Genomic DNA, 18,053 nt, shown 5'->3' with positions numbered 1-18,053 from the left:
CTCCAGACACCACCTACAGTTACCTGAAGTGTCTATCACAACAGACGGGACAACTTCAGCCTTTTGCAGCGTACCTGTACCTAGGCACAGCACTACAATTTTGGAGGAAAGCCACCTCTTCAAAGACCTGCCTAAGAGATCAAGTGGACACCCACGTTGCCTCAGATATTCCAACCAGCTGGGAGGTACGCCACCCCCACCACCCGTATGGAGGAAGGGGAAACGGTCATCTGTCAGACCACACTTAGGTCGACAGTCATTAGGTCGACCCCGGAAGGTCGACTGGCCCCAAGGTCGACAGGGTTGAAGGTCGACATGTGTCAAGTGTGCCGAGCATAGCGAGTCACTGTGCCCGAAGCATGGCGAGGGGTTGCGGTTCAACTCCAACTGTGTCCATGTCGACATTCGGCTAAAAAAAAAAAAGGTGAAAAAACCATGTCGACCTTGGCCCCAGTCGACCTTCCGGGGTCGACCTTATGACTGTAGACCTAAGTCTGGTCTGACAGATGTACCGATTCCGGAGGAAGTACCCCAAGGGCTACCACAATAAACATCTAAAACCAACACTTTTGGGCCCAAAATACAGGACTGAGCACTCCAAAAAGGTGACGTTACAAAATCTATATCTGTCCGGACGCAGCTTTTCCAAATCCTTTTTATTATAATTTTTAGAATTTATTGTGTTTATATGTATTAATAAATGTACACCACATTATTTTTATTATTACTCTGTTCCTGTCATCAATTCTAGCGCAACCTACACTCTGTATATTTTTTTGTTTCTTAGAATACAAACCTATACGAAAGATAGGATAAACATTGATGTTTCCCACTACACTAAAGGTCCCCATACACTACTGCGATTTGGTCCAATTTTGCCCAATTCCGACGGTTTGGGCTGATAAATCGGATTAAACCTGTTGCACTAAAGATTTATCGGATCGGAACCAATAGCAGCAGATCGCTGGTGCTTTTTAGCACCCAACAGTGTATTGGGTCCGATTCTGTAGGTGTGTGCCATAAGTGAAGAACCGCTGTCATACACCTATGTGCTCTGGCAGTGAGCGGCAGGTGGCGGCTGCTGCAGCTCGCAGGGGTTTTTATGTGCGATAAATCATATGCGATTTATAAGCATGTAAAAATGGCACATCAAGTGCCAAATTGTAAGGGAGCCTCCCAGGGGGCTGCCGGGGGAACTCAAAGGGAATTTGGTCTGACTTGTCCACACAGTTATAGTGTGAATCAAACCCATGACCTCAGTGCTGTGGTATTGTGTGTGTGTGTGTGTGTGTGTGTGTGTGCCCCTCCTAATATCTGGTGGCAGCGAAGGGGGTGCTGATAAATGGGGGCTTTGAGCGGTCCCGTTTTATATAGTGGTGTTTTCATGGAGTAGAACTGAAGCTAAAGGTGTGCCAACTGCTGAAAGTCACGGCCTATCGCTCCTTCTGCCCATTTTTTTTTTAATTGCCCATTGCATGCTGCGTGTGTTAAATGGAACAAATATAAAGTATAATTGTATCTTTTCATTGGAAATCATCATCTTTTATTCCTTTAGAAAACCAAAACCTAAATACTCAGGCAGGAGAATGTGACCACCTGATTACAAATCGTGGGTCAGCCATTACAAAAGCAAATGTTCCGAGAGCCGTTGTCACGCAGATGCTGAAACGCGCCTGCCTCCTAGCAGTTTGTCTGCATTATCTAGTCATCTCAAGTAACATCCATGGAGTATATTTATCAAGCTGCCAGCTGTCTGGAAGACACCAGACCGTGTCCGATCTCAGTCTTGCTCGTTGGCGTTCTTCTGAAGGTTTTTATAGAAGCTGCTCAGCTGGTGCGTGGATCGGGAATGTGGCTCCTGGTGCCAAGTGGGATTTGGACGCGGGAAATGTTCTCATACCTCTTAAAGTTGGATAGTCGTAAATCTAAATTTGCCTCCACTCTGATTTCATTGTTTCAGTTTCTGCATTATAGATGTTGTTATCCCTCGTAACCCCCCCCCCCCCCCCCTTCCCTGCACATCCCTCCCAGTCTGACAGATCTCATTGTGCCTGTCTCACATTGACCTTCCATGGGCTGTTACTGCTGCTCATCCAGTCCCAGTGACAAGTTCACTTGTGAAGACCCACATGGATTCAACATTGAAACAAAATTTGATTTTACACCCCCCCCCCCAATTCTTTTAATGTTTAAAAAAAAATAGTTGTCATCCTCATCCTATTCTTCTTTCTAGAAACTCTGCCTTTCTCTAATTCCCAGGCCTGAGGTCAAAATGTCCTTCATACCCTTGCCCATCAAATCTCTAACCCAGGTTATTGCTGGGGCAATCTGGGTCCAAGTTTGGTGTGAATGGGTCCAGTAATACGACCCTAGATACCATGGTGGAACCGAGCACTGCCCTGAGTAGCCTGTGGTGTAAACAGATTATTCCGACCCAGACCACACTAAAAGCTTGCAGAGTGATAGACCATACTTGGAGATATTTGCCAGCACCGACAACTGAAGACCCCACAATAATCCGGGTCCATAAATGAGTGTTTTACCCTGCTGTGATATGGCTAATAACTATTCAAAACCCAGGTTGGACCTGGCATTTTGTTGGAAAAGGGGTATTACTACATACGGTGGTTTTGACCCTGGCAAGAATTCCCTTTAGTACATTTTGCCCATTATGTTTTCTCTTTCTGCAATTGATGTTGATTTAGATTTGTAATTATTTTATACTGTTAATTGTGTTTTGGCTAAATGCACCTACTGCACTACAGTTGCAAGTTAGCATAAAGAAGTTTTATACCCTTCTTATATAGAACCGTTTTACTCTAGGCACCGGAACTACAATTCTTGGTGTGGGCAGTGTGGCAGTACCCGCATTACACAGAAGCACGTTGCTCATTTAGAGTATAATCAAACTTTCCTCTAAGTAAAAACTATAGTATTAGTGCCAGCTTCAACATCTATGCACAAAACGAATCCCATTTAAGAGCTGGCTTTAGCGATTATTAAGCTTTTCAAAGTCTGTATTCTTTGATAAGACGCCAACTTCCGAAATGTGGTTAATGAAAGTTTAGCTCCTATAAACCAATTGCAGGAAGCAGCCGTATTCCAACAGGAAAGGTGTATGTTTTGTGTGGTGTTTGTCTTTTGGCCATAGATTCTGTCAACCCTTCAAACGGGCTGATTCTTGCCAAAATCCAAAGCCTTTTGTAGGGTCTCTAGAAATGCCCCCATTGACAGGCGCTGTGAGGGTTTCCTAGCTGTACTTGAGATTTAAACTTGGAACAAAGTGCTGAAATTTTGTCTCTTGTAAGCTGCCTGGGTGATGTAAGGTACTTAATTCCGGGCCTGTTGTTCAAGTCCAAGTTTAATGGAACCTTCTTAAACAGTGGTGAAATATGCCAAATTCTCTACACTAGCAGCTATTTAAACAGCCATTCAAATAATCGGAAGTGGCTAACCTTCTGGATAAAGGCTCCGCAGGCCATTTCAACATGTCATTGTCCCTGCAAGAGCCTGGCAACCCCTACAAGGGACAGATTAAGGAAGGCATGCAATAAGTACTTCCTTGAGTTTTGAAACTGTTTAAGTACACCCCAAGCACCCCCCCCCCCCCCATATTAAGCAACAAGACTTATTTTAGGTCACAATGCTATTGGTTTGAAGGATCCGTTACCCATAGCAACCAAATCCCAGCTAGATTTAATCCGGTAATTTAGACTAAGGGTTTTTAACCTTTTAAAGTCAGAGGCTACCTACAAAAACTTTAAGGTCCTCTTATTTATTGCAATGTATTTCCTACACTACAGAAATAATGCACTGAACCATACATGTAACCACACAAAACATTATTACATATTTGCCTCAAATGGGAAGCAGTCAATGGGTGTTGGTATAATAACCGTTGGTGAAACATCCGTCGAAAAATGTTACTGAACCCCTTCAAATACTGCACTTCTTCTGAAAAGAGGTCCTGAGCTGGCACTCCCCCATGGGTCCGTTGCCTAATACCCCTTTCACACCAGAAATGCAGAGACAAACCCGGGAATTACATTCCCGCGACAAGCAGGGACATTCCCGGGTTGGGACCCTTTCACACCAGAAAAGTCTCTGCATTTTCTGGTGTGTGAAGGAGGCGGGCAGTCGGCGGGATGGCGTCGGGCAGTCGGCGGAGGTGGTGAGAATACTCACCCCGTTTGCTTGTCCTCTGTGCAGGCCGGAGATCCACACAGGCGGCTGCGCAAATGACGGGACAGTCATCATCATCCACCGCCTGTCCTGTCATTTGCGCCAGCCGCCTGCTTGGATGGGACAGGACACCGAGGACCGTCAACCCGGGTAAATATACCCTACCCCATTCACACCAGCTAGGTCCCCGGGAACAACCCTGCTACCTAGCAGGGTTGGATTGCCGGCAAATTAGCCCGGTAATTTGTCCCGGGAACCTTTCTCACCAGCACTAGTACTGAGTTGTTCCCGGACTCAACCCGGGAATTTAGGCTGGTGTGAAAGGGGTATAAGTTATCCGTTCACAAACGCCATCCTCGTGGCACCTCAACTGTCCAGGGTTTAGGTATATACCTGGTTGTGCACAGATAATACATTCAAATGGACTGAGGGACTAATTAAGTCGCCTTTTGTCTAAGCTATATATCCTTAAAGCCTGCACTGTTGGGGTGCCTTGAGAAATGCATTTGGGAACCACTGGCCTAAGTGATCAGTGCGTTTAGTTAATGTTATTCTTTTAGTCTCCATTGTATAACCTTTTTCATTCCTTCCAGGGGATGCAGTCATAATAACATTATAATGTAGATCAGTGGTTCTTAAACTGGATGCCATGAGTTCGTGCTCCAGGATCAATTATGACCATTGTAACAAAAGCAGTGCTGGTGACTGCCAATCATAGACTATGTTATAACCCAATCCTGCCAATCACCTCATACCTGAACCTAATATGTATGTCAGGTAAGCACAATTCCTTTAATTTAATAATTGTGACAAATTTTGGAAAAGGAACTTTTCAAGATGGTTTGGAAACCACTGATGTAGATATTGAGAATTTACTAAAGCATCTAAAAACCAAAAGAGGAGCTGTTGCCCATAGCAACCAATCAGATTCTGTCTGCAATTTCTCTATTGCATTCTAGAAAATGATAGACAAAAACTCATTGGTTGCTATGGGCAACATAATACCTTACATTTTAGATGCTTTAGTAAATTTGCCCTTGAATCGGTGGCCCTCTCCCAGGCCCGGTGCCACCTGTGGCCCTCTCCCAGGCCCGGTGCCGCCTGTGGCTCTCTCCCAGGCCCGGTGCCGCCTGTGGCCCTCATGTTACACAAAACTTCCTGAGCCTTGGATAAATAAGTATAAAATAATATAATTCATTACAGTTTTTTTCATCAGAGCTGGTAATACAAGTGTGTAAATATTTACGTAGTCCTTCATTCCCCTCTTCCTCTATAAACCAGATGTGCTTGACTGGGAAAACTATTTGTTTTGATCTTAAACTCTTCAGGTTCCAGAATCTGTTTTACATCCACTAGAGCACAATTGTTCTCATATGAACCTGAGGATGAAGTGTGGATTAATGTAGTCTACAATTCAGTTTTATACAGAATCTGATTACTGCACAGCATTGTACCGTCATCATTATACCATAATAAAAACATTTTCCAGCACATTGCATCGGCCTGGAGATAATCCAAACAATGGGCCTTATTTTGGTTCATTCTTTCTGACAAAATCCTTCTTAGATGGACAAAACCATGTGCACTGCAGGGGGGGCAGATGTAACATGTGCAGAGAGAATTAGATTTGGTTGAGTAATTTTGTTTCTGTGCAGGGAAAATACTGACTGCTTTATTTTTACACTGCAATATAGATCTCACTTTGAAGTAAAACCCCACCCAAATCTAATTCTCTCTGCACAAGTAACACCTGCCCCACCTGCAGTGCACATGGTTTTGCCCATCTAAGAAGGATTTTGTCAGAAAGAATGAACCAAAATAAGGCCCAATGTGTTGCTTTCAGTGTAACCTGTACGGTCTTAGCCAAAATCAATTGCACCTGGCAATTCTTGTCACCAGTGGGCGTGTTGGTTACCCCCTATTGCTCTAACCACCTGCAGGGCACCCATTAGGGGGGGGGGGGGGGGCTACTGTCCCTGGCCCAGACAGAAAGGGGGACCAGGACTGGAGTCTATAAAGTATAATCCTAAACAAAGTTCACATTTGCTTTGAAGCAATGTGGCTGTAGAGTAATGCGGCCAGGGCTGAGGACACCGGTGGTATCACCAGTCAAACCGGGGTTTCAAGAAAGATAAAGGGGGGGCCCTGCCTATTTCCTCAGTCCCGGGCCCCACAATCTCTGATGGCAGGCCTGACCACCTATGCTGGAAATTACACCATCTTGCGATGTCAGTACCTAATTGTGATGCTGAAATTTGTATTGTCTAATGACAAACCAACCTTGATTTTGCTAAAGGCTGATGGCGGTGGACCCAGAGATGATTATCATTGTCCCCTACATCAGAAGTGGGTTACACACAATAGGGCTGTTGTACAATTAGCATTGTACAGTTAATAGAGGCCAATTCACTCACCTTACACTGGGTGTGTGTCACGTACTTCCACCCTTGTTTTTTTTAAACCTTTTTATTTAGTTTACAAAACACACATTTCCTATTGGTCCTGAAACTTAAGAAACCTTTGGAAGGGCCAAAACATTGCAACGTCTTGTATGCCAGAAATGGCAAAACATTCACACAGAGATATAATTTATACCCAAGCTACGAATGAAGCACCAATCCTATCAGTGGCAGTCCACCATTGCTAGGGCTCATAACCCTCCGCTATTGACCTCGACTACATACAAATAACATTTTATCTGGCATAAATGCATCTGTCTGGAATTGGCCGACATTCTTGCTGTACTCTTGTTTATGTTGGAATGCCTCTAATAACTCCTGTGTTGTGCATGGGGCCAGGAGTGTGCTCCTTCTGTACTAGGTAAGTACTGAGGGCCAGATGTACTAAGCCTTGAAAAGTGATCAAATGGAGAGTGTAAACAACCAGCCAATCAGCTCCTGCCAGACATTTTTGAAACAGAGCCTGTGACATGGCAGGTAGGAGCTGATTGGATGGCTGTTTATCACTCTACATTTTAGCACTTTTTAAGCTTGGTACATCTCGCCCTCAGAGCGTACACTACTGGCCCTGTAGGCACGGGTTAATGCGTCAACCCTACTTAGGTCAGCATGCATTGGGTCAGCCACTGAAGGTTGACACCTGGAATAGGTCGGCGGTGATTATCGGCAGGGTTGGAATGTCGACACGCGCATTAGGCCGACATTGGGAAAGTCTACAGTCAAAAGGTTAACATGAGCTTTAAACTTTTTTTTTTTCCTCCTGAATGTTGACATAGTCGACATGGACACTGACCAGTGTACCGCATCCCCTTGCATGGCTCGCTGCACTCGGCACACTATTATATTCTCCCTCCAACCCATAGTGGATGCTAGGGTAGGGTTGACTTGGTGACCATATCCCGGCCCTGTCCTCGCATTGGATATGTTCTAAGCATTAAGCAGACTGCAGCCACTAGTGAAGGACAGCAGTTATAGATGTTAATTCTTATTTCTAAATTCCTATAAAATGATTTACGCCGTCCTTGTAACCCTACTCCTCCCACGTATGGTTTTGTTTGTGGGCTTCTATGAAGGGCCTTGAATGATTGTATTAACATATGAGAAAAGCAGGGTTTTTTTGGGGCCCTGTAATGATATAATGGTGTGGATGACAAAGAGGGCTCAGTAATTGGCCTGTGACTCAGTGTTTTTGGCATGTGCTAATCTTTTCGTGTTGCAGTGTATCAGCACGTAGGAGTACCCTGTGCCACCTACAGTAAGGATAAAAGGTTTTGTCATCATTAGTAAACGGTTGAGTTAAATTAGACAGATTCCACCCACGGTTCCCCCTTACCCACTCCACGGATCCTCATTAACACTTCCTCAGCTGCACAGAAAATCATGGAAAAGGATGCACTACTTCAGAAATATGGGTATTGCAGTAAAGCTCACTTGCATTTGTGTGTGTGTGTGTTTGTGCATTGTTGCTGCTCAATGCAGCATGGCCCCCGCATCACCCCCTTCCCACGCACATGCCATCCCCTGTGTCAGAATGGGACATGAAGGGCCCACCAGGGAATTCAGTTATATGGTCCCTTGTTTAGGGGTGTGGCTAATTCCAGAGGGGGTGTATTTGGCTGCAACAGAGGTTTGGCTAACAATTATCATTACAATATCATTGTATATATCTGAAATGCTAATAATGTGCTAAATTAATAATGGCAAGGCAGTGAGGCCCACCGGGGGTTTCCCCTGCGGGCCGGTCCAACCCTGGCCGTCCCTCTCTCCCTATCAGCCGATGACGGCATCCTGCTGGCCACCACATCAGCCAGTGTGTACACACCATTAGACATACCTAGATTGCATGAATATGCCTAGTGTTTTAAATATTGCAAATGAACAAGACCACTTATTTATAATGTGTTCATTTCTTTACTATGCAAAGCTATTTCCTAATGTAGATTTTGCCTTGCTATGAAGGGCTGTGTGACTTAAATATGATTGCCTGTTCCCAAACAGGCAATCATTTTTTTTTGCGATTTTTTTTTTTTTTAATTTTATTTAAAGAAAATGGCTAAATCATGCATTGCATTGAGTTCTCTCAACCATCTACATCTAGGGGTTTAGCAGTGTGATTTATGTTTAATTTTTTTATTTTTTTTAATTCTCTATTAAATATATTTTCATTGGTTTGATCCGCTTTTTTATTTCTTTTGTTCAATACCTTGTTCACTTGCATACATCCAAACATTCCAGCTATTATTTTTTGATGTGTTTTAGTGTTGTGATGTGTCACTATAAAAGAACGTTGTTTCTGTTCTCTCTTGTAGTCTCTGATGCTCCTAAGCTGTGTGGCCCTCTCCTGCCTGGCTCTAGACCTTCTGTTCCTGCTCTTCTATTCATTCTGGTTCTGTTGCCGCCACCGGAAGACCGAGGAGAACACAAATGCAGATTGTTGCTGTACTGCGTGGTGTGTTATCATTGCAACCCTCGTCTGCAGGTGAGAGCTAAACTGGAAGTATTTTTCTTGGTGGAAAACAAATTGTTAGAACCCTAGACTACTAATGTAAAACCAAAAATACCTGACACCAACTAATGCAGATAAATACCCGGGTAGCATATAAATGGAACTGCTTTTGCTCCGTAATTTGTATATATAGTATATACAAACCACCGTAACCTCTTCCTTGTAAACCGCCATACCAAAAACCACTTTGTCTCTGGAAGTACGTAGCTGGAAATCCTTATCATTTCCTTAAAAAATTATCAAATTTTTAAGATACTTTTTATACAATACTCTTTTTTTTTTTTTTTCTTACTAAACTGATCTTGAAAAACGAGCCATAAATTTTCTATGAGAACTGTTTGTGGCTTCGGACAAGATGAAGAACATGCTGAAGTAATTACAGGACTGCCCCATCCAGAGCCTTGTGGCTGCCCTCACCACATGATTAGGACTTCTAGCAAGGCGTTTAATCATACGAAGGTTCCTGGGCAGTAGCAACAGATAATACAGATTTTAATTTTATTTTTTAACGGAGCACTTTTTTATGACAAACTACAAATTCATTAATGGAAATGTATCCTATGTTTGAAGGACCAGCAAGTCTAAAGTATAAATGCAGTTCGTTCAAAGTCTGGTCCGCTCTCAGTCCTTCCATTGGTTGCCTGTATATAACCGCATTCAATATAAAATACTTCTTACATACAAAGTCATTACTTTGACCGCACCATCTTCTAACTCTTCACTTCTCTCAAAATATATCCCCACCCGACCTCTCCCCTCTGCCCAAGATCTGCGTCTCTCATCCACACTCATTACTCGCTCCCACTTACACTTGCAGGATTTTTGTCGGGCTGCTCCCACCCTATGGAATGCCCTCCCACGTACATTAAGACTCTCCTCTAGCCTCTAAACTTTCAAGCGTTCCCTGAAAACTTACCTCTTCAGGCAAGCCTATCCTATTCCAGAACCCACATATAACCGCCATTAGAATTCATATCTAATTGCATCCCGTCAGGACTGTCCTGCAATCTGGTGGGACTGCCATGCTATGGAATCCTATCCTTGTGTATCCCTCTAGATCAGCGTTCGCCAACCCGTCGCTCGCGAGCGACGGGTAGCTCGCCGGGTGATTGCCAGTAGCTCGGCATGTTTTTCAGGGCTGTCAGTGACCTCCTGCCGCTGCCGCATAGCGGTTCCTTGCTTGGCGGCAGGAGGTCAAAAAGGGACTTAATGCCGCGTTTCTCTACCTGACTTTGCGGCAGTGACCTCCTGCCGCGTAGTGCATCCTCGCTTGGCGGCAGGAGGTCAGAAAGTGACTTCATGTCGCGTTCCTCACTTGTCGGAAGTGACCTCCTGACGTCCCCACAGTGTATAGAATTCGCGCAACATGCCGCACTTATCGACGCCACAGCCCTGCTCAACTCCTGCGTTAGGTAAAAATCTTTTTTTAAACTGTGTGTGCGCAATACATTAGGGGTGACTCCAGCCTGCATTCTACTTTCACTGCTTGAGGTATAATGGGCATCATGTGTGTGGCATATGTTTAATGAGTCATTAAACATATGCCACACAAATGATGCCCATTAAACATATGCCCCACACCTTGATGCTCATTAATTAATAATCATCAAGGTGTGTGGGGCATATGCCACACACATGATGCCACACACATGTTGCCCATTATACAAATGCCCCACACCTTGATGCTCATTAATAATGAGCTTCACGCTGTGGGGCATTTGTATAATGGGCATCATGTGTGTGACATATGTATAATGGAGCATCACGCTGTGGGGCATTTGTATAATGGAGCTTCACGGTGTGTGTCATATGTATAATGCAGCATCACGGTGTGTGTCATATGTATAATGCAGCATCACGGTGTGTGTCATATGTATAATGCAGCATCACGGTATGGGACATATAGATAATGGTGCATCACAGAGTGTGGGGCATATGTATAATGGGCATCACGGTGTGGCATATGTATAATGGAGTATCACGGTGTGGGGCATTTGTATAATGGAGCTTCACGGTGTGTGTCATATGTATAATGCAGCATCACGGTGTGTGTCATATGTATAATGCAGCATCACGGTATGGGACATATAGATAATGGTGCATCACAGAGTGTGGGGCATATGTATAATGGGCATCACGGTGCGGCATATGTATAATGGAGTATCACGGTGTGGGGCATTTGTATAATGGAGCATCACGGTGCAGGGCATATTTATAATGGGTATCACGGACTGCACTATTGGGGTCATGTGTATCTGGCACTGCACTATTGAGGGCATATGTGTTTCACATCCCCATTTTCCATGGCCGCACCCCATGTGGCTACAGCTCTTAGAGAGCTGACCATGCCCCCATAGCGGAAAAAATTGGGGGATGTAGCCTCGCAGGAGTTCCACGGTAGTAGCTGAACCCTCTAATTTTTGGCGCGTGCCTTCGGCACGCGCAGATGTCTCTTCTCCTCTGCCTCCAGTATTGGGAGGTATGTTTGTGACATATTGGACATTGCAGTGTGTGGCATATTGTGTCTGGGGCATTGCAGTGTGTGGCATAATGTGTCAGGGGCATTACGGTTTGTGGCATTATGTGTAAAGGGCATTTTTTTGGATATTATGCAGATTTTTAAATTTTTTTTACTTTAGTAGCTCTTCGGGCGGTTTATTTTGTCGCGAGTAGCTCCCGACCCAAAAAAGGTTGGAGACCACTGCTCTAGATTGTAAGCTTGCGAGCAGGGCCCTCCTACCTCTGTCAGATTGTTTCTACAGAGTTTCTTTTATCAGTGTTGTTTCCAATTGTGAAGCGCAACAGAATATACTGCGCTATAGAAGAAACTGTAAATCAATATTCGGTTCGGTGTTAGTTGCCGCTACTTTTGTGCACATTCATAGCAGAAGACAAGTTCTTCCTGCAGCCTGTGGAGCTGTACAGTCTGCCTACCATAATGTGCGGACAATAATTGAATCAGCTATTCGGGTCAAATGCATGTGCAGATTGATTGTACAGTGGATGAATGAAATCTCAGAGATTTGATTAGGGCCTATGGTAAATATAGCACAGACGGACACCCAAGTCTTAAATGTAGTTTAAGATCTATTGGTCAAACACAGCAATCCATATTCCACGGATGATTAAATAGATGAAGTACGTATATTGAATAGGTTAGAACAATTGTACAGAGCGTATTTAAAACCAATTGTGTAATGAATTGTATTATATCCTTAATAGCGACGTATGCAGTAAAGCAAATCTATAGATACAGATGTTACTGCACAGATGTAATATAAGTAGTCACCCTCACAGTACTCCTCCAAATGTGTTCATACGCGTTACATCCTTATTAATGGATGGACTTCTTCAGTGGGACTTTATTGCATGTACATTCATTCTAGCACCCTGCATCTTCTTAAACCTTTGCATTTCATCCTCCCTGTCTAGAATACAGCTCTATGCTGTGGGGCTCCTAGCACAGTGTTGTCTGTATAGCAGCACTTATATGCAGACCAGACATGTGCTAGAAGCACCACAGCAGAGAGCGACACCCCAGGCAGGAAAGAGGAAGTGCAAGGATTTTGGAAGATGCAAGGTTCTAGAATGAACACGACATATAGTTTATTCAAATAATCAATATGCTTTTACTATTTGCACGCAGGAAGGAAAAAGCCTTCAGGTGGCCATACACTACTGTGATATATCGCAGCAGTGTATGGCCATCCGACCTTCCCGGTTGGCAGGATCGCATGCAGTCCTTTCACATGTAATGTATAGCATCCGACTCTGCTCCCCGCTGCTGGGAGGGGGGCCTAGAGTCGGTGATCAGACGGGCAGCAGGTCTGACCTCTAGCTCAGGTCCGATGCACACAGGACCTTGCATCGGACCCGAGGGGACGTCAAGCCTATCCAATTTGCGCTGATCAGTTGGAATCGGTCCAGTGTATGGGAACCTTTTCAACAATCACTGCTGACATCTGGATTTCTCAGTATCCTTTCTATTTATGGTGATGGTGGCACATCCTGCTACGGCCCCATACACACTAGGCGATATTGTAAACCATATCGCTCAGAAGGGACTGATGTTTTTCAGTGTACGGACAATACCGGCCACCCACGCCGATATAGTTAACTATATCGTCTGCGGCCCCCGTCGGCTGGCGTGTTAGCAATTAGATATTGGCCTTGATTTTTTTTTTCCCCCAGAATATTTAAGCAGCAGAATAGGAGTCTGTTCGGTATTGAAATGAAACCCTGAACACATGTAATAGCAGAGAATAGCCCGTGGCTCTACACTGCCCTGACCCTTCTTTGTTACACATTGGGTGTAGCCTGTAGGGTTCTCCGTACGAAGGACTGCTGCCCGTTAGAGGCTGTTCCCTCTGCTCAGAATAGAATATTTCTTCGGATACTGAAGAGTGAGACAGTAATTAGACAGCCAAATTAATTAACACTTCTCCTGCTAAGAATGGAACGTCTGTGTCGGATAACTGTAATTTTATGTTATCTCGCTGCTTCTATTCTTCATATAGAAGTCTCCAAAGTTTTCTCAATGGATGGATTTTATCAGCTTTCCCCTCGCTCGCTAAACACCCTCATTTCCAGTTTTGTCTTTGTTCTGTTTGACGCTTGGCTTGAATTGCCGGTAGAGTAAACACAGGTGTGCAATGTACTTACAGGGTTGGAATGAACCACAACCCGAGTCTCACTCCTAGGAAGGGATCATGCATGTCACAGAGCAGTGATATGTGCAGTACCCTTGGGAAGCACAAGCTAAACTGAGCAAACCTCTTTACCTACAAATCTCACGGAAATGTAATTAAATCGCCCCATCATTTTTAACCTAAGGAAAAGGCCCCCATACACTACTGCGTAGCTTCCTACAGCAAGATTGCATACGATACGCCTTATTATGGTCATTTTGCATATGATGTGTCGCCGGCAAGTGCTGGCAGATCCGATATATCTATAGTACAGCACTTGCGATCTAGGGGCTCTAATCCAATGAGCACGGGACCGTGCATCAGATCTAAACCGCATACCATTTGCTACTTTTCAGCCGATTTCTCTGCCTGATGTGTCTGAATTGGTCAAAATTGCATAAGTGTATGGCCAGCTAAAGATGTATCAAGCGGAGTAGGTTGTTTTCTGCCATCCTGGTTTTTTTTTTTTTTGCCAAAAGGTTAGTGGTTAGGCTGCTGTCTTTGCCATGTCTTGGTTCCTGGTTAGTGGCTAGGCTGCTCTGTCTGCCGTGCTGCTGGTTGGTATTAGTGGATAATGTCCTTTATTGGTTTTTCTGCTAACAGGAGCAGACCAGGTTGGGGTAATATTCTGGCAGTACCGCTCCCTGGCCCCTCCCCCACTACAATCCGGCCCTGTTCCATACAGTTATGTAGGAGACAAAAATTTTATATTTTGCACACACCCACAATGACTGCTCTCTGGTTGGTGATGAGTGTCCTGAATGTCTGCTTAGTCCCAGGTGTTAACATGGACACCGTTAAAGTGTGCTGCGTCCCCAAGCCAAGATTTGGGCACACGATTTTATTTTCCCACCACGCTGTAGTTGATGGCAAGGCATGAAATACCGCACGTCGGCTCTTAAACAAAATTAAAACCTCTTGTCTAAGTACTTCCTTGTCATTGCCAATAGTTTAAAAGCTAGTAGTGTTCAGTAGTAACATGCAAGCTGTTTTTTCTTGTTTATTTGGCCTCTAGAGACCCTGTTGCTCCATTGATGAATATGGATAACCACATATTTTTCATTTGGTCACTAAATCCTGGATTCTCCGCTCCTCAGATCTTGGACGCCAGTTTTTAATCGATCCTGAAATTTCACTTCTACTTGTTTTTTTTTTTTTTTTTTCGCTTTTCTGTTAATGTAACTTTCCATTAGGAACATTGCCAAAGTAACACACATGCTATTGTAGTTTTCCATATTACAGCGAGAGTGGTTGATCGTATGTCCGTGACGGATGTAGTTGAGGATTCTACATGGAGTCCTCTAACAAAAGTTTGTGACTGAAGAATACAGCATATGGAGTATCTCTGCATTGTAGATAAATGGATAAACACGCACACGCTTGTGTAGTCAGCATCCATATTGTCTACGATCACAATAACGTCAGCAGCATCCCGATTGCTTTACATTTTACAATTTTTACACAATCCACCATTAATTGTTAGGGGTAGGTTGTGGGATGGGGTGGTTAGGTTTAGGTTATGGCAAGGAGGTGAAGGTGAGATTTAGGCTATTGGAGGTTGGTTGGTTAGGGTTAGCCTGTGGGAGGGGGAGGTGGTTAGGGTTAGCCTGTGGGAGGGGGAGGTGGTTAGGGTTAGCCTGCAGGAGAGGGAAGTTAGGGTGAGATTATGGGAAGAAAAGGTGAGTTAGGCAATGGGAGGGGAGTTTAGGGTTTGGGTTAGGCTGCTGGAGGGCTGGGATTGGGTTAAAGTACTTGCAAAAATCTATCTGGATTATGACAGTCAGGATGCCATTGTTGGATTTTTTGACAATCTACATCCTGGCTGTTGGGATTTCATACCCAACCCTGGCGTGTCCCTGCTGATTGCGTATTGGTTTTTGCTTCTGCTCCACCTTGGGGGTGTGTGTGTGTGTGATTACAGCATGTGTAATGGTGTGTATACACGGGGGCGATTTTTGCTAATATTGCCCGCGATGGGAGTGTGCACTGGCGATCTATCGCCGGGTGCGCGCTCCCGTTTTTTCCCCTTAGTGGTCACAGGAGCATGCTCCTGCGACCGGCTGATTTCCACTGCCAGGCTCCCCCGGCAGTTTTTTTCATCAGCGACCATCTCTGGTCCACACCACCCCAAAGCGTGGGGAGCGCAGTGGAACGCGTCCTCCCAACTTTTCATACCCCCACTATCCACATCGGCATGGATGCAATTTATTTAGTGTGGCGAGCCACCGAGCCTGAAACGTGACGAGCATAAAATGGAGTACAACAACAAAATTTATCATTGTACAACATTATATTATGCATACATTTTCAATTTTCTCCTTCCATACATACAATCCGCAACGAGTACCTTTGTGGAGTTAACATTTATATAATAAAGGATTTCAGTAATTATGAATTGTCAACAATAATAAATGTATAATAATGTACATACAAGAAATAAGTTGTCTAGATATACAATAAATCAGTCATGGCTTGTAAATTATACGGGTTGTATTTTACGTTCTGCAATGAATGTACCACTTATTTATGCACTCCCTCATCAGCTGGTCTTTTCCCACAAGACTTTTAGAAAGCAGATGCGCTACACAGCTTTCAAAAGGGACCATAACCAAGACTTCATAGCCAAACTTAAGTTGTGGTTAATTATTTAAAGAACCCCTGAGGGAATCGGTTCCAAAATAGATTGTACAAAAAAAACTTGATAAGTATCAGCATGGTCTAATTAAGGTCCGGTCTTCTGTAACAAATATACCCGATGGTCATCCTTGCCACATTGCCATTTAAGCCAGATGAGTCATACCGGCAGTACTAATTTATATACAGACTTGTTGTAGTGACAGTATAGGAACAGACTGCAGTGCCATGCAGATTAAATAGCAGCCAACGTGTGTGTGTGTGTGTGTGTGTGTGTGTGTGTATATAAGTGTAAAACTAAATATACTCTAAGTATATCAGGCGCAAAAATTTTAAATTATGTAATAAACTTAATTGATCAATATACACTTAATGACCACAGCTACAATTACAAAATTGTGCTGCTCCCAAAAGAATTCCTTGGATTCTACAGAAAAAAAACGAAATAATTAAGAGAGTGCACTGCATTGATCGATTTAATTGTTTAATGAATATAAATATAAAAATCAATTTAAAAACATTTAAACATAATTAAAACCTTTACACAGACACGAAGTACACTAATCATAAAAAATTTTTTTTTATGTTTGACAAAAAACCACACAATTAAGAATGAATTCCCCAATTTAATATCAGTTGTAGCCCTTTTGATGCTCTTACCCACTGAAGACTTCGTCCAATTGGAAGTGGGGAGAGCCAAATGAATGTTATATTTATCGTTTGCAGAATTGGATGTCTCCAATAAATGCGAAAAGACTCCATAGTTGTATAAGGCACTTAGAAGTTTTGGACTGTTTGAAAAGTTGACCATCGATCATATCGATGGTAAGGTGACTCGTCTGTCATCACAGCGCAATATTGTCTGCTCCCGGCGCCGGCTCAGTCCAACACAGCCACGCCGTTTGTAGTGGACAAGTACTTACCATCACCGTATCGGCTCCGTTCTCCCACTGATGATATTACATCTATTCATTCCAGTAGGTAGCTTTATGTGACGGAGACTAAAAAGTTGACCATCGATGGTATTGATGGTAAGGTGATTCATCTGTCTCCGTTTTTATATTTATATTCATTAAATAATTAATAGGTCAATACAGTGCGCTCTCTTAATTGTTTAGTTTTGTTTTAGTTTAGTGTGGGCTGCAGATGTATATTTATTAAAAAAAAAAAATTGGCTTGCCCGTTAATTCAGAACCAGGGCCATTGGCCAGTTGCACAAAAGAACTGCTAGCATTTCCTTATGTGTCTGCCATAATGCTGTACTGCTGTGTTTCCCCCACAGTGCTGGCATTGCTGTTGGTTTCTATGGCAATGGAGAGACCAGTGATGGCATCCACAGAGTGACATATTCGCTGAGACATGTCAACCGCACCGTGGCAGGAATCCAGGATCGGGTTAGTAGTATATAGGTTACTACTTGTGCTTCATACCTTGTCAGCTTATTAGCACCATGTTCTGCCTGAATGTGAGCGTTACGTGTGTGTATATCTATATGTGTCTTTCTACCTCTCTGGGTTCTGTTCATAAGGGAAACTGAAATCCATTCTGTTTGCATTGTAAAATGTACACCTTTGTATGTGACCT

The 18,053-nt window shown here is 43.6% G+C and overlaps 1 protein-coding gene across 3 annotated transcripts in view; it reads left to right on the top strand.

The window, feature by feature from the left end:
• Window positions 1–18,053, top strand: part of TTYH3 (tweety family member 3) — a 97,602-nt gene that overhangs the window by 30,931 nt on the left and 48,618 nt on the right. For all 3 annotated transcript variants that reach the window (XM_083152958.1, XM_083152959.1, XM_083152960.1), the window contains exons 2-3: window positions 8,951–9,120; window positions 17,752–17,863. In XM_083152958.1, the coding sequence (XP_083009084.1) occupies window positions 8,951–9,120; window positions 17,752–17,863 (282 nt within the window). The remainder of the gene's footprint in view (window positions 1–8,950; window positions 9,121–17,751; window positions 17,864–18,053) is intronic.

Source organism: Crinia signifera, chromosome 7 (genome assembly GCF_055691185.1).
Source record: "Crinia signifera chromosome 7, ASM5569118v1, whole genome shotgun sequence".
NCBI lineage: Eukaryota > Metazoa > Chordata > Amphibia > Anura > Myobatrachidae > Crinia > Crinia signifera.
This window is presented reverse-complemented; position numbering and strand designations above follow the sequence as displayed.